Here is a 26,251-nt window from a genome sequence, read left to right as displayed (position 1 = left end):
CAAAGCATATTTTTCACTATTAAATTTCCACATGTAGGTTGAAACAGTACCTAGGTCAATATCTGAATACTGCTGTACTATTTTTGACAATGGTCTCTAAGTTTCCTAAACTGGAAATATTTTTCATAGAAAAAATTCAGTTCTCTCCATTTCATTTCAGAGGATCATTCAAAAATTACCATTACAGAGATGTTTGACAGAACCCTTTGATTTTGTTTTTTTTTCTCTATTTATGGCTATATTTAAAAAATAACTAGCAACATTTCAAATGATGTAGTTCAAATCGTTGCTCCTACCTGCTCCACCTCATTGGCAATGTGCTGCATTGCTTCTTTATGCTGCTCTTCCAACATCTCCAAGTTTAACTCCTCTAAAAATTCATTCCTTTCATCTTCCAGCCAACCTTCATCCAGCTGCAAAAGAACACATTAGCACACTATATTATGCTGTGAGGACTCATGCTAAAATAGGGTAAACTAAAATGGGCGATGCCTGACCAGTTCCTTTTATCATAATGATTCTCTTCAGAATACCAGCCTACCATAGTTCACCTCTCAGAAGGAAGAAAAGGTGATAAAAAAAAAAAATTGGAGTCTCATGCCTTTTATCCTTTTCTGAAACAGAGCTATAGATTTTCTCTCATAGCTGAGTAGATCTCACAGCATAGAACATTACCTTCTTTCAAAACGTATGAAAAGCATACGGCATAATCCACAGCTGTCACGCTCATTACTTCCAACAGTCCCTGTGTTAAAAGAACTGCAATGGTACTAATAGGGCTATGAGACAATTGGGCTTTTTTCCTTAGCACCAACCCCCAATATGCGTGCACACCAATGCCCCCCCCCCCCCCCAACTTCGCCACTGCCTTCATCCTGCTTTTTCATCTCTGGGAGATGGCTCCCAAGTTAACAAGATGGCTGCTTGCCAAGAAAGAATTTACAGACGTTTATTTTATCTTTAAACAAGAGGAAAATACTATGACATTCCTTTTGGCAAAAGCCGTGCTGCCCCATGTTCATTTTGATTCATTTTTTGAGCCGAATTCTAAGGGAAAGCACTAAGGCAGATGTGGTATTTGAAAATAGTGGAACTGCATAGAGCATGCAGGGTTTTGCTCTTGGGTGTGGAAAGCAAATATTCTTGTGGGAGTCTTACACAAATTAAACTGAACAAATCCCTTGACTTTGCAATTCAAAGTGAGGTAGACAACTTGTGGTTACCTCGATAATATGATCAGTGCTGACAGTTAACGCAGATAATTGGCCTCAAAGCTGGATTACATACATTAGTCATCTATGCTGATTAAATTAACTGGTTTATTGTCAAAGCTATGCTTTTGCTACAAAGAAATAACAGCTTTTTAGTGAGCCCAAATTGACTATACTTTGAGGTGATTTTACCACCAAAAAAACTGGCTAAATAAGCTTTTATTGAATTGTAAAAATGATTATAACAAAAAAACCTGAAAGAACTTGCACCGAACAGGCATTAGCACATATGTATTATATTCATTAATGTAAAGGCAAATCATACACACTTCTTGGTATCTAGTAAAGGCCACCTACAACTTAATTTACCTCAAAATTGGGTAGTTATAACAGAGAAGTTAGGATTTAACAAATGAGTATGACTACTGAATCATTATATTGGTATTTCTTTTTAGTCTCTAGAGTCTTGGAGCAGCTAGAAGGAAAACCTGTATTTGTGTAACTATCACCCATACTAAATTTTGAAATCCAGCTTACAATTACTTGTTAAAATGTGCTTTGAAATTTATTAGTTTTTTATATATTTGCTATATTTCATGATAAAAAATGTTAAAAGAAAAACTGACTGAAGCCAAAATATGGCCACATTTATTCATTCTCATTTATTTTAATGTGGCTTGAATAACTTGAGTGAGTTCCACCCCACTGACTTTGATATGCATATTAGCTATGATAATTAAGCTGAGTAAAAATTTAAATTCAGCCCAATTTATAACTGTCCATATTTCACCTTATTTAATTCCTTTTTACATTTTATGAAGCTTGCAAATGCCACACTCCAACAGGACTGGTTTAAAGCTAGGAATGTTTACATTTTATAAATAAACCAGGGAATCTTTCTTTAATTAAGTCAAAACAAAGTACCTCCTAATTGTGATACAGTGAATTATGAGAGCGAGTTTTCAGAGGTCTTAATGAAGGAATGGTGAAGATAAGAATGAATGGTAGAAATTAATGATTCCCTATAACTCTTTTCTTATGATTAACCCCACAGATCTTTGAGTTACTATTGACAATATATATCTACTCTGACAAGGCTTTCCTCTGGGCTGGAGCTGTACACAACACAACAGGTAAGGGAAGATTCTTTCTTGTTCATTTTTTCTCCCTCCTATATTTCCTCTCTCCCCCTTGTGCTGGTTTGGAATGATGTATGTACCCTAGAAAAGTTATGTTTTAGTCCTAATCCCATTTCGTAGGGGCAGCTGTTTCTTCTAATCCCTATTCTGTACCGTATGTTTGAAACTGTAATTAGATCATCTCCCTGGAGATGTGATTTAATCAAGAGTGGTTGTTAAACTGGATTAGGTATAGGTGTGTCTCTGCCCATTTGAGTGGGTCTTGATAAGTTTCTGGACTCCTATAAAAGAGGAAACATTCTGGAGAATGAAAGAGATTCAGAGAGAGCAGAGAAGAACGACATAGCCACGAGAAGCAGAGAGCCCACAAGCCAGTAACCTTTGGAGATGAAGAAGGAAAAACGTCTCCAGGGGAGCTTCATGAAACAGGAAGCCAAGAGAGAAAGCTAGCTTATGACACCTTACTCGCCATGTGCCCTTCCAGCCGAGAGAGAAACTGTGACTGTGTTCGCCATGTGCCTTCTCACTTGAGAGAAAACCTGAATCTTCTTGAACCAAGGTATCTTACCCTGGATGCCTCTGATTAGACATCGTCATAGACTCGTTTTAATTGGGACATTTTCTCAGCCTTAGAACTGTAAACTAGCACTCATTAAATTCCCCTTTTTAAAAGCCATTCTGTTTCTGGTATATTGCATTCCGGCAGCTAGCAAACTAGAATACCCCCTAGATGTGCTTTTATGGCCATCTGAGTTGGATGCAGTCAGACATCCCCCTTGACCTGAGCTCCAGGAAATGGAACAGCATTTCTGTTCTGCAGCAGGGATCTTTCTTCACCTAAACGGGCTGCACATGCCATTTTAGATGAAGAAACACCCTACACTGTCTCAAAGGTAGTGACTACAAGTTCTTATGATAGCTCTCTCTGCCCCAACGGCCCCAGGGACAGAATAGCAATATCTTTAATGGGCTGAGGAACAAAATTGGCAGAAAATGAAAGAAAGTTGACAGGGAATGGAGGAACGAGTTATTTAAAAATATTGCACAAATGAACAATACTGCTCCCAGCAACTCTGTAGATCATTTCTAAAAATCTAGACGGTATTAGAAAATTAAGAAAAAAAAGTCAGAGAAAGCACACAAAAAACTTCCACATGCTCAATGAATTAAATACACATGCAAAAAAAAAAAAAAAAAGAGGCAATGAAAGTATTGAATTTAATGAAAAATATTGGTATTGTAAAGACAAGATATTTTTTCGCCATATCTTGCCACTTTATAGATGTCTTGTTTCAATGACATTTTTAAGGTATGGTGTTAAAATGCATTCTCTTCCCTGGCTTTTCTAGCAATCTGATTTTCTGAAGGTGATGAGCTTCCCTCCAGTGGCATGAATGCTGCTTTAGGAACACACGGTTAATGCAGATCCCGTTTCTGACAGACCAGACAGCATCTGATGGAGTCAGACAACCATCCTTTCTCAACTACAGAAAGGAAGTCTGGTTTGAAAATTCGTATTTCAACCCTGACTTTTTTTGGAGGAAAAAGTTAGGAATGTAGCCAGATATGCAAAAAATGCCTTTTTTTTTGTTACTAAACTTAAGTATTCCATCAAAGATCAACAGGGTCTGGTCTGATGTCATTAATTTCTATTCTTTCTACACTCCAAGATAGCCATTATGGGGCACAGTTTAAGGAAATGCTCTAATTTTTTGTTAATGATGCTCTCTAGCAGTTACACGGAAAGGACAGGGCACATTATATAACTAAAATATTTTTTCTACAACAGAGACGATTGCTAAGCTGTCTTTAAGTTCTCGTCAATACATAATGAATTTCATCAATATGTATGAATTTCACTCCCTTTACTATGTTCTTTTTTCAAGAAAACAGGATTAATGAGATTAGTTTGATAATTGATGCAATTTCATGTGTATTTAAAAAATTCCCTCCCATTTAAGCTGTCCAGTCAGTTGTGCAGGGTCCCTTTCCCCATCCCTGAGACCTCAGGTAGGTGACTTTACTCTGCCCTGGGCAATGGCAGATTTTATGGGAATCATTTAGAATGGTCAAGGACATAGAGGAAATATATGCGGAAACAGTGATCTTTTATAACCACTATATTCAAGTCAGGATTTAGTTTGACACTGAAATACACTTACTCAATGTAATTTATAGATAGTCAGTAGTTACTGAGTCTGAAAAATATCAGATCAATAACCTGAGAGACAAATGGCCATTTAACCAACTTCACTCAGACTACTGACAGATGGATAGAATGGTGACAAGGTAATGTCCTTTCCACACTGTGGTGGGATATAAAAAGGATATAAAAGGAAGTACCAATAGTACTACTCTTCCACCATTACCTCTCCTTTACTTTCATGACATCTCCCTCTGTAAAGATATAAAAAAATGCCTTTAGAAGTTATCAGTTTGTTTTGACCTGACAGATGGTTTTGTTACACTAAACTCGGGGATAATTCACTTACTATAATGGAACCACATCATGCTATCTAAGACTTTATTTGATAGGATTATTCTGGAAAAATTTAAGTTGATAGCTAGATATGCTAATGTTTCTCTCATTAGAGATTCCTTTAAGATACTTTAATATGCCAGTTAAGTAATTTTAAATGGAAAAACAAAGCAAGAACCCAGACAAAATAAAAAAATCATGTAAAGTCACCAATTTCTCATTTGTGAATTCATTTAAATAACTGGGAAGTGGAAGGACAGAGTGATGATTCAATTTTGTGTGCTTCTTTTAAAATAAGATGTTTAGCCACCATATATGGGAGACTTTAACGTATCACCTTTTTGATACGGTTGGTAAGTTAGGAAAAATCAGTCTTAGTTATATATATATATAACTATATATTACATATATATAGTACATATATAACTATATATACACATATATAGTTATACATATATAACTATATATTACATATAGTTAACTATATATTATATATATATATATATATACATATATATTACAAATATCTACGATTCTGATTTGATACTGAATAGCTGATAATGAATAGGAAGTTCAGCCTCAAGATTTTATCGATGTTCTGACCTGAATCTCTGGCCTTGCAACAAGCAGCAGGATTCTCTTGCACTCATCGCTGGAGAGCAAGGCCACTGCTTCTTCTCGATTTTGGACATCTTCACCATTTATCTAGAAAATAAATGAAAGTGGCACATTAATTTCTATTTCCACAATGCTGCACACAATAAATGGCAAATATCAGCTCATTTATGGTAAATGTATGGACAATGAAGCTCACACAATGGGCTCATCTTCAGCCCCTCAGTGGTAAGTGCCTTCACTCAATTACGTGCTTACTGTAAGAGCCATATCGATCCCTGAAGGATGGCGGACATCAGAGGAAGCAGTTATGTTCATAAATGTCCAACCCGTGCCCTGGCAACATACATCTAGCAACACAATTAACCAGTCTCTGACAGGTGACGTTCATCTTTCTCTGCTCAGAGTAATGGAAGTGTCACTCTGAGATAATAGTGCTGGGGGAAGCAGGACTGGCAATACCACAACTGAAATCGGTCATCCTGCATGCTTGCTGCGAGCCAATTAGAGAGCTACACTATTATCTCTCACAAGGCAATCCTGCCAGGCCACTGCTGATTGTGATTTCATTTAATCATTTAGTATTTGTCTGCAGGTCTGACTCAGTTGCCCAAACATCATTCTCAGGATCTCTTTCACTAATCAAAAAAGAGCAAAAGCTCACCAGAAACATCCTCAATCAATACGCAATCAATAATCCAGTCCCCTTCTAAGATTTATCCATTTCCCCAAACAACAAAACTAATGAAATATCTCAAGGTGCATCTCTTAAGTATATTTAACAATTTTTCAAAAATTAGCTTAAGGTAAAACTGATTTTTTAAAAACAATGCCTAGTACAAGAAGCCAGCCTTAACTATACTTTTGATTACACAGAACAGGATTTTAGTGGTGTCTGAAATATCTCTTTTTCATTTTTCTAAATTCTAAAGACAGAGTAAATAAATTTCTAAAATTTGTATTTTTAATTGCATTTTCATGTTCAGATGCATTCCACTCTCAGTTAACTGTTTTTTAATTTCCTGTGAAGATATTCTAAAATTATTTTATTTTATTGGCTAGTCAAATGTATAGAGACAATGGGATGCTTGATCCATAACATATAACTAAAATATCTGGATAGAAACATCAACTGAGGAGGCCAACTATTTCTGCTTAAAACAAGGACTAATGACTTTGTAAGTTAAACAGATGGAAAATGTGGCTGTAGTCACCATTTTTGAAACAAGTAATCTTAACTTTTTTTCAACAAGGATATCTTGCCAAAAAACATGAAGCAGAATACTAAGGATTTCTTCTTTGGCTTTCTGGGGTTATGGCTGATGCATGAGGACAGATATCATAATTTGAAAACAAGCCCAGGTATTTCAACTTTGTACCACAATAATGATCTCTGTTCCTCGACTCTTATCATATATATTTAGTAAAAAGAAAGCAGAGCATAATTAAAAAGAGGAAAAGCGTCCACAACCATAGGTTTTGCTTTCTTGCTCTAATGGTAAAAACAAAACAAAACAAAACAAAACACCTTAGCCTCTCACTTAGCATCTGTACTTATATACATATAGATAGGAAACTTGGCAAGTTTTGTGTACATTTCCTTGTTGTTGTCGTTTTTTGCAACTTAAATATAAAATTCACCAAATTTGAAAAGAAAAGCTATGATTCCAAAGTAAGGAATAATGATTGGGAAGGACGTGGTTTTCTACAAATATATCTCTGAAAGGTTATTTATTGACCTTATGTCCTTTTTCTTAAATAAAGATACATTGGCAGTTATGGATTCCACTGCGTCGCCATTCCCTACCCCCAAATAAATGTAGTTTTAAAATAATGACTTGTTGATTTTTACTTTGAGCTTTGAGGACCTATGTCCATTCTACTGTAAGTCTTAGCAGCAAACGTGCAATTTGTCTGTTAATCATGTACCAAATATTTTATCTTTCCTCTACTGTAGCCATGCTTGACCCTAAGGGAATTGAGTTGGGTGGTCTCACACAGCTTTTCTTCATCTCTTCCGTGTCTGAAACATAATTCTCACACCTTGTCCCTTGATGGCTACCCAAGTACATTCATCCCCATTCTTTCTTCCTCTAAATTTCACTTACGATTAATCTAAATACTCCTCCTTCTTGTTAGCCTACTGTTGCTGATATGGCTTCTATAGTTCCCCCGCATATGTATCCATGTTAGTGTGAATGTCTTAGAGCAAATGCTCCCATGGGACAGTGATCAGTTTCATGCAGCTCCATTTGTGTGGGATCTGACCAGGGATGTTAGAGCCATTGGAAGTACTCTGGATTTGCCAGTCTCATCCCTTCAACTTTAAATCGAGACAACTGAAGCCAAAGGGCATGTTTGGGCAGAGCAGGAAATAGGCCCCGTGTTAGATTTTATATTTAATATTAACTGATTGTTATATATGAATTTAATATTAACTAATAAATTAGTGGTGAATTAATGCCTTTGGGGTCTGCTTCATAATAGCTAATCCTACCAGCCTCTCTCTTTACAGAACTGCAGAATGGTCAAGAGTGCAAGTCAGAAGCCACACTGCTTGGGTGCAAGTCCATTTCTTCATTTTACCGGCTAGGTAATCTTAGGCATGTAACTGAAGTTTCTATGCTCTGCACTTCAATTTCTATCCCTGTAAAATACAGAATAATAATGGTAGTTTTCTCAGAGCGTTGTTATAATGATTAAGTGAATTAATATATGTAAAGGATTTAATTAGGAAGAAATGCCGAGGGCCAGCTTATGTGCAGGACAGTGAAAGGAAGAGAGAGTTCATCAGATGCCTTATTGTTCCAGGGTTTGAGTTTTTATGGGTCTCTGTCAGGGAGAAATTCTTAGGAACATGTCTGATGTTTTCAGCCAAGAGAGATTAGGCTGATTACATGGAATATTTTAAATCTATCATCCCAAGGAGAAAATGAGAATATAGTGGTCTCTCCTTTGGAAAGTTGAACTTTCTTGGTCTTTAATCTTCCTCTTTGAATCAGAAATACTTTGTCTTTGCTCAGCTCTGAAATCTTCAGAGAGGACTTTTCCCAAATATTTGAATGGGGACACATCTGATACCACAGATTCCTAACAAGTGCATAGCAGATAGAATTGTCTAACACTCACAGAAAAAAACCACTTAAGAACTAAAACGCATTCTCATGACATTGGTTCGTGGCTTCTCTCCTGCATAACCCTCATTTTATGTCAATCTCTTGGGTATGTGTGTGTGTTATGTGTGCACAAGTGTGCAGAGTGATCTAACAGGCCCACAGTGTGTTATCTTAAGGAAATTTTTAGCTACACGATGGGTGTAGGGCCATATGTGTGTGTGTGTGTGTGTGTGTGTGTGTGTGTGTGTGTGTGCGCGCGCGCATGCGCTTGGGTGTATAGCGAGATCTAACAGGTCCATAGTGTGTTACATTAAGGAAATTTTAGCGACACAAAGAGGGTAAGGCCATAGACTTACTTTACTCAGGCCATCATGAACAGGAAATTAAAATCACAATTGCTCTAAAGAGGTTCATTTAAATAAAAGCCAACAAGGAAAATTCAAGGATGAGAAGTAAATCCTTTCTTTCTCCCACTCTCATCTCCCTGGCAAAGGTTTTGTTTGTTAACTGTTCATTAAGAGGGTATCTCCTGTAACCTCCTCATCAGTCATATGGGAGCTATTTGTGTATGGGTACAATTTTGTCAGTTCTATTTTAATATAATTTAACCATCACCCTTAAGACTCTGCTTCCTATGTATGCAGAAAGAACTGAATTCTTGTCTTTTTAAATATGAAATTTATTTTTTGATTAAGTGTGGAATATTTGTCACCAAAAATAACCAGGCAGAAAACAGTCCTTTTTCAATCCTGCTGTTATTTCTTCCATGAAGCAACTCCATTAAGGAATATCTTATTATTGTATTGGAAAATGTATCTGCCCACAATATAGTTAAGAATTTGGAAGCATCAGAAATACAGTATGCATTTATAGAAGCACATGTATTTTATTTCTAAGCATCTCCACCTCAGAACCTACATTCTAAATGTTAGGCGTAACTTTATCATAAATTAGCCAAGATAGTATGGAAGTTGGAAATTAGGGAAGGGACCAGGTGAGGGTGGAGTAGGAGATGTGGGAATGTGGAGAGCAGATGGTGAGAGGAAGAAGTGATAGCTGGCAACAGCAAAAGAGGCGTAAGAAAAATGACAAAACATAGACTCAATATATCAGAAAATGTGGCCAACTGGGGTAATTAATTAGGGGCATAAAATCTTTCAGACTGTTCATCCATTGAGCATTTTACACTATTATAGCATCATGTAAGGATTGCTGGGTGTTACATTATTCTGAGCATAAAAAGTTTCCATTATATTCAGTATACTTAATTGGAAATGTTAACCAAGTGAATAAAAATTTCCAAGTTATTTCAAAATTTGAAAACATGATAAAGCATTTTCAAAGCCTTAATTTTCTGAAAGATATACTAAAACAGTAACCTGAAGTTCTTAATGAGGATAGAAGAGTAAACTTTTCCACAAATTTTATTGATTTATCTTATCTTTCTCTCCAGTGAGTACATTTGTTTCATTTATTCATGAGTGTATGTCATAGACATTGAAAACATGGTGGTAAACAAAACTATGTCTTGGCTTCCTGACCTCCATTTTCTTCTCTGAAATGTCCAATGACAGACCAATTCCATTTTATTTAGCTACAGGTCACCACTTAGAGGGCCCACTGAAATAGAAATTATATACTCCTGAGGTTTTCTGAGAAGCAGTGGGAACCTGAGCGTTCACTAATTCATACTCTACTTTTTTTCCTAAAAGGGACCTTAGTGGAGGGGACTTAAAGGAAAAGGTGTTCTGCAGCATATATCGACAAAAGGGAAAGTGTGAGAGGAAGAGATGTGAACTTGTTGAGTGCCATCCCAATGAACTGAAAGGACAATGGAACAGTCAGATAGGATAGCTCCGTGGTGCCCAAGGCAGCTCTGGCTCAGCTTTATCATGACCATGTCACAATACATCACAACATCTGTGTATGTAGCACTCTTCTTAATTGTAAAGGGAGTATCCCAAATGCTAGAGCCATATCTCTTCAAGTTTTGAAGCCCCAGTTCTCAAATCATGTTGACTCCAAAGAAACACTTCCCAGGAACCCATATCTAATAAGGGGAAATGGGAACTATAGATTTGTCACAATGACTAAAAGTTTTGCAGAATGTTTTCACAATTTGCAGCTTCTTCAATTTATCATTTTTAGTCCTCTTCTCTGCTTCACAGCTGTGATCAGTGAGAAACTTAACCCCAAAGGCCTAATTTCTTATTTGGGGGTTAATCTGGCCACAGAACTGGGGAGCTCATGTTTCTTTCTGCAGCCAGCCATTTAAGGGAGAGGACTCAGAAGTGATAGAGCAGGTAGAGGCAGGTTTAGGACAGAAATGTCAGCTTTCAAAGCTACTCCTCATTGGCCTTAAACTCTTTCCAGTCTCATGATCCTCTATGATTGGTTACCGTCTTCCTCATTAAACTGAAATTTATATGGTTTCCATTTTTATGTGGAAGAGAAAGCACATTTCCCCCATTTGTCCCCAGCAGATACGTCTTAAAATTTCATTACATTTCTAGATTTTCACACAGTAATGTAACAGCTACATTAGTTGTAGCATGTAACATCCATGCTCCTCTAAATCATTCTGGACAAGGCAGGAATAGCTGCTGCTGCTGCTGATAGTAGTAATAATAGCAGTTAATGTTTATTAAGCACTTACCATGAACTATGTTAGCATATTATATGCATAATTTCATTTAACCTCCACAACAATAACTGGGTCTATTATTACCTAGTCAAGTAATCTTGCTGCAGATCTTGGGTCTTAACCGCTAATCAATCTTAATAAATGACAACATCCCTTACATTTAAAAAAAAAAAATCTTAAATTACCGCTCTTTATTTTGAAGGTGCTAATGTCCAAAAGCAAAAACTCTTTCCTCCAACATTTTTCAGGAACTAAATACAAACTGTCCGTGAGATCGCAGGAAATTTAAGAGAGTGACCACATACCTGCAAAATGCGATCCCCTTCTCGAATTCGGCCATCTTTGGCAGCAATGCTATTTGGACCTACCTATAATGGAGAGAAGAGACACATCTTTAACTGGATATACAACATCTATTTCAAGAACCTAAAGTATAGCTTTAAAATACATTTAAAAAATCTGGTACAAAAGTCTCCACTGATTTCTGAGAGTGCATGTCAATTATTTTTTCTGTCAAAATCCCCGATTCTAAAATAGTAAATGGACAATTTTAGAACTAATTGAAGAAGACGATAGTAGAACTTTACCTGATGGCCATTCCCCCTCCCTCCTTCCTTTTCTTCTTTCCTTTCTGGTTTATTTATATGTACTCATTCATTCCTGTTTCTCAGCTGTCAGGGTCTTCAAATGACATGGATGATGTTAACACTAGAATTCCATGGACCCAGAACATTTATTTTCTACTAAGGTAATTTTTAAACCCTGTCTAGCTGTCTTGAAAAAGCTGATAGATACACTGTAAGTGTATTAAAGGGATTTCTACCTCATGAGTGTATTAATTTATAAAGAGACTCATCATCTATATCGTCCAAGAAATGGAAAAAAAATGCCCATGAGATTTTGCTAGGTACCACCTTACAAATAGAATGAAGTATGCTATAAATTAGTTAATATAAATAGATACTTAAGGCTCTATTAAAAGCTTTTCAATATTTAATGGATCAAACTTGAATGATAACGTACTGTTCACTGGGTTCACAGTTCACATCATTTCACGTGATGGTTCTAAACCCTTTATTTAGGCTTGTTCCAAAAAGACATTTTTTTTTTTAAGAACAGTATTTCAAGTGTAGCATGATGGTGGTCTTTTATATACAGATATTAGATATCACTTTCCTATTAGTTCATGCCACAAAATAAATGAGACTTCAGCAATTGATCAAGAACAAAAAAATGCTATAATTACAATGCAAGATGTATAAGGAAAAACATTTCTGTGGCTTCTTTACCTTTCCTGAAAAGTAAGACTCCAAATCTGACAAATTTGAGATTTAGGAGGAAGTAAGGGATGGTTAATCCATTGTATTCTATTCAGAAGTCGTTCACATCCTATAAAACTTTGCCTTCAGAACTGTAATCAAACTAATTATAAACGTCTACATGTCTACCTCTGCAAATATTACCAAAATATAAATCGGCAGTTGTCTCCCTATGCTTTCTTACCATCCCCCTACCTCTGATTATCATAGTTGTGCTGTACATTGAAAGTACAGAAGTCATGTCTTTCCTGGAGAATTTTCCGCTGCAGAAAAATTAGTTAATAACTTCTTTTGTAAAGTGATAAACATTTTACATTTTTAAGAGATCTTTGGTTCTTTTTTTTAAATATTCACTCACCATAAAATCCAAAGTATATAATCGCTGGCTTATAGTATCAGCACAAGGCTGTGCATACAACCCCATGATCAATTTAGAACATTTTCATTACTCCAGAAAATAAATAAAAATAAATAAAACCCAAATTCCTCCATACCCCTGATCCACCCTGTTCCCATTATTTACACATAGTATTGGTATGGTACATTTGCTACTTTCGATGAGAGAGTATTAAAATATTACTGTTAACTATAGTTCATAAGTCTTTAGTTTCTTAAGTGCATTAATTATACCATCTCTTCCATATTCTAAACAGCTCTTATAAGAGCAATGAGATAGGAATTATTATGTTAAGTTTCTAGTTGGGGAAGCTGAGGCTCAGCAATTTAAGTTATTTTTTCAAGATCATAGCCAAGAAAACTTGATACAGCATAGAACGATAATTAGTATCTAGTTTGACTCACTACTACTGATACATATATATATATATAATGTGTATGTATATATATTTATCCATCCATACAAATAAAGCTAAAAAGATACATTTAGTATTTCCTGATATATGTGATTTTAAAAATCATACCTTGCTACCTCTCCTAAAATGCTATTTTGAGGGTTTTAAAAAAATCTCTTTTGATAATAAATTTTGCTTCACATTCTTTCACAATTATTAAACCAAAGTGTCTCCCATTTAAGTATCTCCCTTCTTGAAGGTGATTATGTGGTTGAATAAAACAAACTAATAGATGCACTCTCAGTTCTTGAAGCTCATCAATTCCATCAGCTTAGTTAAAGATGAGGTGACGTTTCTGAACATTAGGCTTAAAACAATGAGTCAATGTTATTGTTAGGAGCACTGGAAAAAGACCCAGTGGAATGGAGGGACAAACGTCTGCTGACCAAGAACTCGACTCAACTTTCTGCATACTTATTGGAATTGATTCAAATTTAGACAATGTTAACACTTTCTTGCACTTTTCCTTACTGGCATTCTGTAGAGAAAGCATTTGCATTAAACAAGCAGACAATAATTACATTACTTGAGCAACATGATTTACTTTCCTAATTGAAAGTGACAGGAATTGGAACATAGCCAATTCTGCACATTCAGACCTCCCAAGGATTTCTCACTGTGAGTCATTCCCCGTGCTCATTGCAGTTTCCCTCTCCTAGTTCCATTCCATGGCATTTCTTACCTCGCTGACATAAATGCCGGTGTCTTCCTCATCATCCGTTCGGTAACAGACTGTCAGGCCTAATTTCTCCTGACTGCTAATACGACACAGCTCGACCTCCTGAGAGAAAAAACACACACAGAACGACACTTAATTCAGAGAGAAACCCCACGGTGGGATGGAGAACTCACTAATAAGCTTTGGGTTACTTCTTGGGAAGTTTTAATAATTATCACTCAGTATTTGGAATTTGCTCATGTTACCCAAAACCCATTTCATTTCAATTAAAAGTGTATTTATGTATATCCAAGCCAGTGCTTTAAATTTTCATTGTAAAGTTGGAGACATGCAACTTTTTTTTGCATCAACTTATAACAAATGCAAAACTCCTTAAAAATCACATGATAATATATTAATAAAATCTGTATAAATCAATAAGCTAGAATCAATAAAATATTAGAGAATGTCAAGGTCAGTAACACAAGGTTTATGAAAAATACTGGATTTATTGTGTTTTATTTGTACTTTAATAATACCTAAAATAAAGGTCAAATTTTAAAAAGACTATACACTGGATCCAGCCAATTCTTTGTCTGAGTCCTATGCATTATAATAAGAAGCAAATGTTTTGTGCGGCTCAGGCCAAGGTTCCCCATTATTTTGTGGAAGCGCTCGCCCTTGGAAAGAAATGGGTTCATCCAAGCTGAAGGGAGAGCCCTGGCAGCCATATAGGGCAAAAGCAATGATTCAAAATGTAGCACTAAATGAACAAGGAAACACATTTACTGAAACACATGGCTAAGGGGCTTGAAATGTCAGTCCTTAGGTAATATATATATTGAATCCATTCCCTGATTTATGTTCAGTAAAATAATAATAAATTTCAGCATATTTCATTTTTATATAATGAAATAGACTTGTACTACTTTTAGAAGCAGATGATTTCGGGATAAATACATCACATAATTCTAAGCAGTAAAACACAAATTGGACCTCTAATCATGGAGAACTTGTTCCGCGGTTGGACGAATAATACAAGTAAATCATCAGATGGGAAGAAAACAAGATACTATTAAAATGAAAGTGAAGTCAGGATTAAGTTTCTAGAATGCAGGTTCTGGGGTTGTCATGAATGTGTCATTCTGGTGCCTTCTCTCATTGCCCAGAACGAGGATGGGTCCAGCGCATGCACTCAGAAAATGCTGGTTGAAGGGTTATTTGTTTCTACTTAAAAATATTTCCTGGTATATATAGCTCTTTAAGAGAGCAAAATTCAAGGAGTCTTTCCTCTTTGATGAGAGATAGACTGTGTATGGTCTGTATGTGTACAAAGATTATGAAGTTTGACAGTAATCAAGTGTTGACTTAACTCCGTAAAATTTGAAGTTGTCACCATACTAAATAACAATTCACTCAATTGCAAATAGGAGAATATTGTATAGAACACTCTGTTGCATTTGAGTATTCTTCCTTTCAATTTTGTGTTTCAGTGATATATTGTCACTGGGTAACGACCATTTACTTTAATGTTATGCAATGCACCATAGGTAAATCTAGCAAACATGGACTATCATAAGCTCCAGTGACCGATAACTTCACAGTTAATAGCAAACAGAATCAAATTTAAATTTTTATACTGTGACATGTACACAAATTGGTGAAATACACGTAACTGAAGAACGCTGATTTGTTAACTGGTAGTCAGAGGTTCTCTAAACTACATCGTGGTGGTGAAAAGGGGCATGGTGTGTGCCAAACAGTAAAGCAAGAAGGTGAAAAATCCCTTCACCTCAGGGAAGAATAAGAAACAGTGAAATGATTTGGCGCTGGAAGTAAAACTGTACATCCCAAGCGAGGGACTTTTCAAAATTGGTGATAATTAATGCCTCCAGAGGGAAAGAATACTTGACTAAAACTGTAACATTAGGAAGGAATTACAGCAACAAAACAGCTTCAATTATAGCAACAAGGTATACAGTTAGGCAGGAAAGAAGCTTGGGATTCCTAAGAGGCCTATAAGGAAACCTAAACACTCCATAAAGAACTGAGATTGGGACCTTTAAATCAAGGCAAATGAGGAACTCTAGTCAAAGCTGAAATCCATTGACTTTCAAGGTCCTGCCAGTAGCACTGGAGAAACTCCCGCTGCTACAGGAAGATATTTTCAGAAAGAAGAATTCTTTTTGTGTTTGTCCTCTCCACATTCTCAATGATGTACCTTCGCTTATGTGTTTGTTTAGCAGATGCATGTCAAAATTTATTGCAATAAAATTGAAACACTCTATTAAAATGCAAAGGACAGAATCCACCCTTAAGGCTTCAATACTACAAAGCAAAGCATTCCCCCCGACCCAAAAAAAAAATGACAGGGAAAAAGAGATTAATATTCTAAGGTCAAAATAACTCTTCAATATTGTCATGGAACTGGATCTAAGCAAAACTGTGAAATAGGTCTCAAAGTTACCTTCAGCACTTTTTCTTTCCCATACTCCCCTTTGAAAGGCACTCAACACCATTTTATTTCCTTTTAGCACTGGGAGTCCCTGAGGTCTGCCTTTCCAGGTAGCCATTGATATTTTAGGCTTGTTATTATACCCCTCCCTTAGCAAAACCTGGCATTTGGCATGGCCTTCCATTCTCTCAGAAGTAGTTCTTAAGTCCTTAAGAGATTATCATTAATGATTAGTTAAAATGTGATCCATTCAGGTTTCAGTTCATACTAATTGTGGCTGAAAACAACAACCAGGGCTGAAACTTTTTTTAAATTTGGTTGAGAATGTTTCAAGTACAACCTATTTCATCTTGGTACACAGAAGCAGATATTTTTGAATCAAAGTTCCTTTCATTCTATTCCAAAAAACTTATAAGCAGCTACCTGTCGACAATTTTGTTCATATGAAGCAAAGGTGGCTTTGTAAAGACTCTGATTATCTGAACAGATCCTTGCACAGAGGTTTAATTATGTATTCCCTTCACACTGCACACAAGCTTCTGACTTCTGAAGAAACAACCTCCTGGTAATAGAGAATGTTTTTCCTAACAACTTTCATACCTTTCCCTCTGTCACTGGAAGCTGTTTGACGAAAAACATAAAAGTGAAATGTACTTCTGTATGTTTTCTCCATGGAGACAATTTCCGGACCTGTACAAATCAAAGTCAAGTCTTCACGGATGGCAGCCTAACCATCCATAAGTCATTTGTGACTGGCGTGGAGGAATCACTTCACATACCTGGTAAAAACCACATTAATTTTGACTTAAATGTGCTTTAAGATGCTATGTTCTGGGAAAGTATATAAAGTCCCATAAAAAAAATCAAATCACAGTATTTAATCCTGTGGGAACCTGACTGTATATGGATTGGGAGTGGAGCTGACGATTAAATTTAGTAAAGCTCACTGTGAAACATCCTTCTAATCCTAGTTTCATGAAAATGGGATTTTTACATAAATTGGTGGCACTGTAGTGCTGTGACATGTTTTTTTCTTTTAATTTTTTATCATTGGGTCTAAGAAGGATGTTCTAGTTTGCTAGTTGCCAGAATGCAATATACCAGAAACGGAATGGCTTTTAAAAGGGGAAATTTAATGAGTTGCTAGTTTACAGATCTAAGGCCGAGAAAATGTCCCAATTAAAACAAGTCTATAGAAATGTCCAATCAAAGGCATCTGGGGAAAGATACCTTGGTTCAAGAAGGCCGATGAAGTTCAGGGTTTCTCTCTCATCTGGAAAGGCACATGGCGAATGCAGTCAGGGCTTCTCTCTCGGCTGGAAGGGCACATGGCAGACACGGCGTCATCTGCTAGCTTACTCTCCTGGCTTCAGGTTTCATGAAGCTCCCCAGGAGGCATTTCCCTTCTTCATCTCCAAAGGTCGCTGGCTGGTGGACTCTCTGCTTTGTAGTGTTGCAGCATTCTCTGCCCTCTCTGAGTCTCTCATTCTCCAAAATGTTTCCTCTTTTATAGGACTTCAGAAACTAATCAAGACCCACTCAGATGGGTGGAGACATGTCATCCCCTAATCCAGTTTAACAACCGTTCTTAACTAAATCTCATCAACCAGGGAGATGATCCCATCACAGTCCCAAATACACAGCATTGAACAGAGACTATTCTACCTTTAAGAAATGGGATCCATATTAAAACATGGCTTTTCTTAGGGGGCATACTTCCCTTCAAACCAGCACAAAGGAACAAGGAAATTAGAAGCAAAAGGGCTGTTAGCTTTATAAAGGACTCTCATGGAAGGGATAGCCAAGGCTTGAGGTTGCCTTAAGTGACTTTTTTAAGCAAAACTGATCCCAAACCCTAAAAAGTGCTGAGACATAAGCCATGAGCACTTTTTATTCTGAGTGAGCAAATTCAGAGGTAGCTGGCACTGCTCAAATTCAAAGAACTAGGGCTAGACAGATGGTCATTGATATTAGTTGACAATAGGGAGGGGTTGGTCTATTGCATTCATATTATTATTTTTATTTATTTTTTATCCTTTTATCTATCAGATGAACATATGTATTTTTAGACAATCTTAGTATTAATCATAAATTATCTTACATTTTATAACATTGATTAGTAACTAGTGAAGGAATTTTGCTATTTGTTCCAACAAGGTTTATTTTTGAAAAAAACAAAATTAAGTTGAAAAGTATGAAAACTTTCATTAAAATGATTAAGCACATCTAAGGGAAGTCTAAATAGTTTCTGAAACTAGTACTTCAATATCATTAACTCCTGGACAGTGGAAAGCAGGTATACTACTTGGTAAGAAATGAATAACAAGATTCCTAGAACATCCAAATTACAATAACATCCACATTTCAGGCTCAAACACTCCAATTTTAAATATTTACTCAGAGAAATTTATTGCAATTGGTAACTAAATCACATTTCTATCTAGCATTGTTTTTTTTTTTTTTTACATGGGCAGGCACCAGGAATCAAACCCAGGTCCTCTGGCATAGCAGGCAAGCGTCCTTGCCTGCTGAGCCGCTGTGGCCCACCCTCTATCTAGTCATTGTAATTAGGGTAAAAGCCAAGGCATATGATCTTGTTCTTTTCACTAACATCCTTAACCTCAATACCTTATTCAGCTATATCTTCATTTTCAAAGACATTGTTGTGAAACATGAGCAGGTTTGACTCCCAATTTCCTGTTGTTAGAATCAGAGACTTTCTGGGTTCTTTTTTAAAAAAAAAAAGTCAAGTCACATTTTTTAGATCCAAGTTGGCTGCTTCTTCCACTTTAGGAAGTCATAGTTTACCCATTTTGAATGGATTTTATACCTTAACAAAAAAATACTTAACATCATTAATTGGGGGAAGAAATGGACTCCTGATGGCAGTAATCATTAGTCTATGTCATGAATTCTGGATGAGGAATAGAAATAGAAAACTTAAAATCAAGGTGAGTGAGAAGTGGTACACAAATTTTGGGTTGTTACTTCTGTTGTGCCAACTAGAGAATCAGGCAGACTGCAGAGAAATCTGTCCTTTTTATGGGCTTCTAACAAATCTTGCTGTGTCTAAAACAAGCAATAAAGTCATATAAGAAAACCAGGGAAAAATTTCTGTTTATATGAGATACGTATTTTTTCCATATTTGTGTGCATTTTTTAAGAAAATTGAAGTTGTTTTAGATATTAGGGTCATGTGATCTAGCTTTGTAGAAAGAATCCAGCAATCCAGAGTTCTTCACAGTTCACTCTTGAGTGTTGAACAAACATTAAGATTACTGGTTATTAGCTTACTGATGGTATCACTAACTATGCACAGTCATTTGTGACTGGATTTTGTGGCTTTCAGTTAGTTCTTGGGGGTTTCCACCAAAATAGGTTTGCATGTCATAACAATATGCAGGAAAAACTATTCATAAAATGTCATTTCCATAATTGTCTTATTTTAAGATATCAATTTTAAGCAGTTCACACTATAATCAGCTCTGATACTTTTGTATTCCCACTCTAGCATTTTTGTTCTCTCATACTAGATCTTGAGCTAATTGACTCCTACTTTTCACTATCAATAATTCCCTCATATCCTCAACTCTCTCCTTATCCAGCTTGGAGTGCATGGTTAGTCATTCTTATCTTTCATAAAAATCCACAACTCCCTTGTTGCTCTCTTCCTCCATTATATCACCCAGTAAACCGCCAATTGTGGTTATGTCCAACTCTTCACTTCTTTTGTATCCCCATGCGAGCATCATGTGTCTCTGGAGGGAAACGCACAACCACACTGACCATACTGACAGCTTTCACTGTAAATTCATTACCACAAATTTCCAGCAGGCAGTCAATGTGACGCAACAATCATGTTACATTTCTCTAGTCAAGTTGCTTTTCCACCTTGCCCCCAAAAACCAATGTCATACTTCTTTCTCTTTTCTCAAATTTCTAAAAAGAACCTGCTCATTCTCATCTGCTCTTACCTCATTGTTCCTTGGATGCTACCAGATTACGATTGTCTCAACTTCCCACTCTGCCAGGCTGATATTTCATACCCCTTCTCTTTTCAAATCTGCTACCGTGCCTCCTCTTTCCTCATTCTTAGCCAATCATTCTGTTCTATTCTTCATGGAGAAAAGAGAAGCCACCAAACAATAACTGCTTTATCTTCCTTCCACCTAATCTATCAAGCTAAATGCATCTGTACTCATACTCTGTGCTATTTCTCAATTACAATGAAAGAAAGGTCCTTTATCCTATCAAAGGCCAGTGCCCCAGTGACACCGTATAAACCATTCCTTTTTTGATTTTTCAAGAATTTTTCTCATGTAATTATCCTCTCTCCTGTATTACCAATTTCTCTTTCTTTATTAGATCATCCCCCTTGGCATATAATATGCAAAATCATCATTATCATCCATTTGCGTGGGGGCATGGAGAAACCCAAAATATGATAGAGGTTAAAAGGAGGTGGTGGCCAGCTCTGGGGTGGGGTCTACTGGAAGGACCCAGAAAAACATGATTTGAAAGAAATAACAGGACTTATTTTGGTGCTCATCAAGAAGGCTAAAGTTTTAAGCAGAGAAGACTGACCATGCAAATGCACAGATGCCCTAATAGAGGAGCTTCACGTAGTTTATGTGTGTGAAGCTAAGGGCTTAGGATTGAAGTGGGTGAGGCTGGCATGGTGAAAAATAAAACTGGAGAGGTAGGCAAGGGTCAGGTCATGGAAGGACAACCATGTCATATTAACTAATTTGGACTCTACCCAAAATATAAATAGGAGACTTTGATGGGGAAATAAAACAGATTTGCAATTTATAAAGATGACTTCAGCAGTAGCATAGTAGGTGTATTGGAGTGGTTAAGAGACGGGAAGACAACCTGGAAATATTATCAGTCCTTGGAAGAGAAGATGAGGACTTGAATGCTAGCAGTATCAATATCATATTAGTCCATAGACCTAGTTACTATTACTTTCATTTTATAGATCAAGAAAATAAGGTGCAGAGAGAGGCTAAATCATATGCTCAAATTTACACAGTGATTCAGTTGCAGAGCTGGAATTCAGGTTCTAGCTGTATGACTTGGCCTGAATTTTTCCATACATAGCTCTCTTTCATTCTCAGTTTTCAGCTTAATTGTCACTTCCTGGATGGCACCCCATCCTTCTTTGTCAATTTTTCTAAAGTAGAGTTGCTAAAATCTTATCAAAATTTCATTAATGCTTAGTGACTCCTGCAATTATGACAGTTATAGTTCTTTCTTTAGTAGCAAATTAGTATTTTATTAAACTGCTTACTGTTTTTGTTTGTTTCTTTCACAACTCTATAAGCAGGTCCTAGTTCATTATGTTTACTACTATATCCCTCAAGTCTTAAATTTTAAATAAAGGAATTCAGCTTTTTAAGGACAGCACCATGTCTTTCTCTTCTTTGCATTCCCAAAGCAAGTAGAGTTCTGGGAACACAGGAGAATCTCCACATATATTTGCTGGATGCATTAATTGCTATAGTCCAAGGTTAGATTTAGGATAATTGCTTTTGTTATATTTGTACCTCACAAAAATTGTATTATAATTAAGTAAAATATGTTGAGGAAGCTGAATGAACAAAACACTCTTGTCAGTAAGAAAAGTAATCAGTGAGTGAACTGTAACAATAAGTGAAATCATCCACAATTTACTTATTCTAACAATTCCTCTAGAAGATTAGAGCTTTTTTTTATTCACTTAACCTTTTGGAGCACCTGCCGAAAACTTGTTATGTACCAAATATTGCGCTAAATGTTTTGTGAATAACACATCATTTAACTTGCAACAATTTGACATGGTAACAGTGTCGAGTATTTAATTTTGGTCATTCTGGCATCCATTTTCTCTCCTTTTGTAAACATCACCTGAAATTTCTTTTGCAAAACTATACCTTCTTCTTCTCCAGTTTAATTGTTTGTTTAGAGTTGATTCCAGCTTCAGGGGTGGCCATGTGACACAAATAGTAGCCAATTAGTGCTTTTTATTTCCCTAACCTAGTGATCATTTCAGGGATAGGCATATTATCCAGTTCAAACCCACTAAAATAAAGTTCAAGACTTTTGTTGCAACTATTAGGGAAGAAAACACATCTTTTCTGTTGCATTTGAACCTGAGAGAATGAAGATCAGAAGAAACTTAAAGTTTAACTTAACACCATATAGAGCCTGAAGACAGGTTCAACGAAGAGGAGAAAAATGCCAAATGTGGAGAAAGACTGAAATTTAGTGGCATCACTTGAGCCTCTAGATTCTTAAAAGAAGCACCCTTTGGAATTTTCAGTTAGGAGAGTCAATAAATCTCATTTCATCCCTATGTGTTTGCTTTGGGTGTTATGTTACTTGGATCAGAAGCTCAATTGATTTTTGGTAGAAATGCTAAATTTCATTTTATAGATGAGGAATTAAGAGCAAGCATTAAGTAATTACCCTAAGGCACTTAGCAATGATTTGTTGGAATCAGAATTTGAACACAAGTCTTTTTTCTTGAAAGCTTGCTTTTTTTTTTTTTTTTGAAATCAATTACACTCTAGCCCAATGGTTATTTACAATCTCTGTATCTAGATGGAGTTAAAACATGAAGAACTCACGTGCTGGAGTTCCTGATAGATAAGATGAGCCAACAGAGGGAAGGCTCCAGAGAGAAGCTATTGTCTATGCAGAAGGTGGGAAGTTCAGAGTAGTACAGCAAAGGGTCCTTAGGGGATTATCAAGAGATGATGCTAGAAAGGTGGGTTAAGACCAAATTCTAAAAGGTCTCATAACTGAAGTCCTATGCAAAAAATATTAATAATATTTTTAAACTTTTAGGAAATTAATTATAATTTATTTCATAGCATTATTTGGAAGGGAATTTAGGACACTCTAGCTCACCCTCCATCTTTTATAAATGGAAGTGGCGTCTCCAAATTCACTTGGTAATTTTGAAGCAGAGTTAAGAGGAGAAACCAGGTCTCCTAACTTTTGTTCAATTGCTTTATTCTATTGCCTTGTTACTTCTAATTTTTTAATTCATTAATTCTCACCTGGGATGGAGGAGTGGGGAAGCATGAAGGGGAATGAATTGGAGTAGCTGAATTACTGCAGGGAATGAGAGATTCTGCTGACAGAAGTGTACACAGGGGAAATGTATGGAGGCCAGGATTAGATTGAGAACCTAATATTTACTGTTTAATATAAACTGAGTCAGGGTGTTAAAGATCATATCTGTAGAAGAAAAGGCTTGAGTAGAAAAAGGGATTAGTATTATTTCAAATTTTTAAATTTACAGCAAATTTAAAAAGGAGAAAGAGCACATTAAACTCTTCTATATAAGTATTGTAAATCATTCTCAGAGAGGCTCAAAAACCTATTGTCATTTTGATGAACCAGCTTTTCAACTGGTCTAGCAGTCTTTATTGTAGTTCTACTCCTGGCACTTGTAAGCTGTCTTTCCTTTGAATTACTGAAAACACCTTTTTTCAAAAGAAAGTGTTAACAGTTCTTTGATAATAGATACGTGCTTTCTGCAAAATAAATAGTTGAAAAGGACAGGATGGCCTTTATGCCTTAGTTGTCACCAATTCAATGATTGTACTTCTTGGTTACATTCACTCTCATGCTTGGTGCTGCTCATATTTTCAGCAAAGGAGATCAGCTAAAGTGATGCCATCTATTATTTGGGAGGCTGTTTTACAGTTAAAAAATCAGTTTGATTAGGGAGACATTCACTTGACTTTACCTGAATATAAGGGTTGATACAGATAATCTACAGTTACTCTATAGAGTGAGCACTGCGGGGGGAATAAAATCAACATCTAAACCATCACAAAATGGTCCATAGGAGCACCTCCAAAGGAATTAAATAAACTAAGACAAAAATAGGATATAAATATCAAGTTTGGGGTGCTGAGCTACCATGCTAAGTGTTATCATTGCTTTTCTAATGGGAAACAATGCCATTGCAGCAGCATTTTGGAATGTTGGAGCATTGCTGAAGATATGGTTCGGAAGTAGAGATGCAGCTTACTCTGAGTGGTAGGATATAGGGGTAAGGACAAATGGGCAAATGAGATAAAATTAAGAGTTACAGAGCTGCAATCCAAGATAAACCCAAGAAAGTGTATATTTAGGTTTGTTAAGACTAAAAGACTGTGCAAAGGGCACAGAGTTTAGTGGAGAGGGTAGATTTACAGTGAATGTGGGCTAAAAGCTATTGAAAGAAAAGAATCTGGGGCATGGTAACAAAAATTAATTTTTTTTTTTGCATTTGAATTGAAAGTAACCTAATTTATCAGATGATATTCCACTTATCATGCTTGGCCCATATGTTCAGAAGGGACGGATATTTGCAGAGAATATTGCAAATCCACTATTTTACAGGTGGAACAGGCTACCTGTAAAAGTTACGCAGAAACGGCAAGTTTCTACCTTGTAAAAATTACATTGAATAAATCTGTGTTCCCTGAAGTGGATCAAAGGAAAGATAAAGTCAGTTTGTATTTTTATATCCAATGTTTTAAGATATTAGTTGAGAATATGAACAGATAATGAAGTAAATTTTCTCCATGTCTTATGACAATGGAGCAAAATATGGTACTTATTTTAGGATCCTAAGAAAATTTGATCTATAGTATTAATTATTAAAAAATGCTTGATGTTTCACATCTCCAAATTAGTATCACAGATAATAATAAATTTTCTTATAAACACACAGTGATTAATCATATAGGTAAGAGGATGATCTTGAATTCATAAAGTGTTTCATATTTGGCAGGTTCTACATTTTGCCACTGGCTGTGATCCCAAAGTGTCTGAATAGCTTGTTTAATAGCACAGATTCTAGATTTTTTCCTTTTCTACTCCTTTTTGGTACTGGCTTTGTTGGTTATTTTTCAGTGCAAGTCTATTATGATATATGAAATGTACTGTATTCTTATTATAATGGCAGTAACATTCTAATAACATGCATTAAAACCAATTAGTAGAACTGAGTATCTCCAGATCTGATGAATGAGGAAAAGAGGGTCTCCACTTATCTGTTTCAGATATTATACATTGAATACCAGACTGGAAGGCGCCTGTGTTATGTTGACAAGACAGAAATTTGTCAATCCTCTTCAGAACTTCTCTTTATTTGAAAAGCATTCAGGAACTTTTCCAGCACGTATTATTAAGGAAACATAAAAGGAAGATTAATAAGTCAGAAGAAGAATGGGAAATAAATAACTTGTTGACAAGATGAACTTTACTTCCATCAGCTGGTTACTGAAGTAGGAAATACAGGATTTTCTCATGAGGCACTGGGCTATTATTGCAAGTTTCATCATAGCCACTTGCTGATGTTCATGGGATTCATAATTAACAGTGAATTGTAACATTTAAAACTAATATTGTATCATTTTCTGTTTTAAAGCTGAAAATATGTGATAGTACAGACTTTGAGCTGATAAATTCTCATAAGAGTATATTTACTCTCATTAGTATGTATCGATTTTTATTTTGGATGGTTTAATTTTTCTAGTGAGTACACATCGTCCATTTGTATAATCAAGATAACAGTTTGTGTTGTTTCAAAGGAGTCAATGTTAATCTTTTTACGGATATTTTGAAATGGATCAAATTACAAATTTGAGTAGCACTGTATGGCATTGTATAGACAATGACATAAAATAGATTATAGGATTAATTGCAAAATTTTTAAATTTATCACATTTATTTCATAAAAATTAGTCTGTGGTATTTGCCCAACTGCTTTATAAACT

The 26,251-nt window shown here is 35.9% G+C and overlaps 1 protein-coding gene across 2 annotated transcripts in view; it reads right to left on the bottom strand.

Annotated features, from left to right (window-relative positions):
• The window catches only part of PDZRN4 (PDZ domain containing ring finger 4), a 407,543-nt gene that overhangs the window by 7,159 nt on the left and 374,133 nt on the right, over nucleotides 1-26,251 (bottom strand). For both annotated transcript variants that reach the window (XM_077170577.1, XM_077170578.1), the window contains 4 exons: nucleotides 14,057-14,155; nucleotides 11,510-11,572; nucleotides 5,433-5,534; nucleotides 297-413 (listed from right to left, as the gene is read on the bottom strand). In XM_077170577.1, coding sequence (XP_077026692.1) covers nucleotides 297-413; nucleotides 5,433-5,534; nucleotides 11,510-11,572; nucleotides 14,057-14,155 — 381 coding nt within the window. The remainder of the gene's footprint in view (nucleotides 1-296; nucleotides 414-5,432; nucleotides 5,535-11,509; nucleotides 11,573-14,056; nucleotides 14,156-26,251) is intronic.

The sequence above is a fragment of the Tamandua tetradactyla genome, chromosome 7, assembly GCF_023851605.1.
Source record: "Tamandua tetradactyla isolate mTamTet1 chromosome 7, mTamTet1.pri, whole genome shotgun sequence".
NCBI lineage: Eukaryota > Metazoa > Chordata > Mammalia > Pilosa > Myrmecophagidae > Tamandua > Tamandua tetradactyla.
The sequence above is the reverse complement of the archived record's forward strand: the minus strand, read 5'-3'. Positions and strand labels throughout refer to the sequence as shown.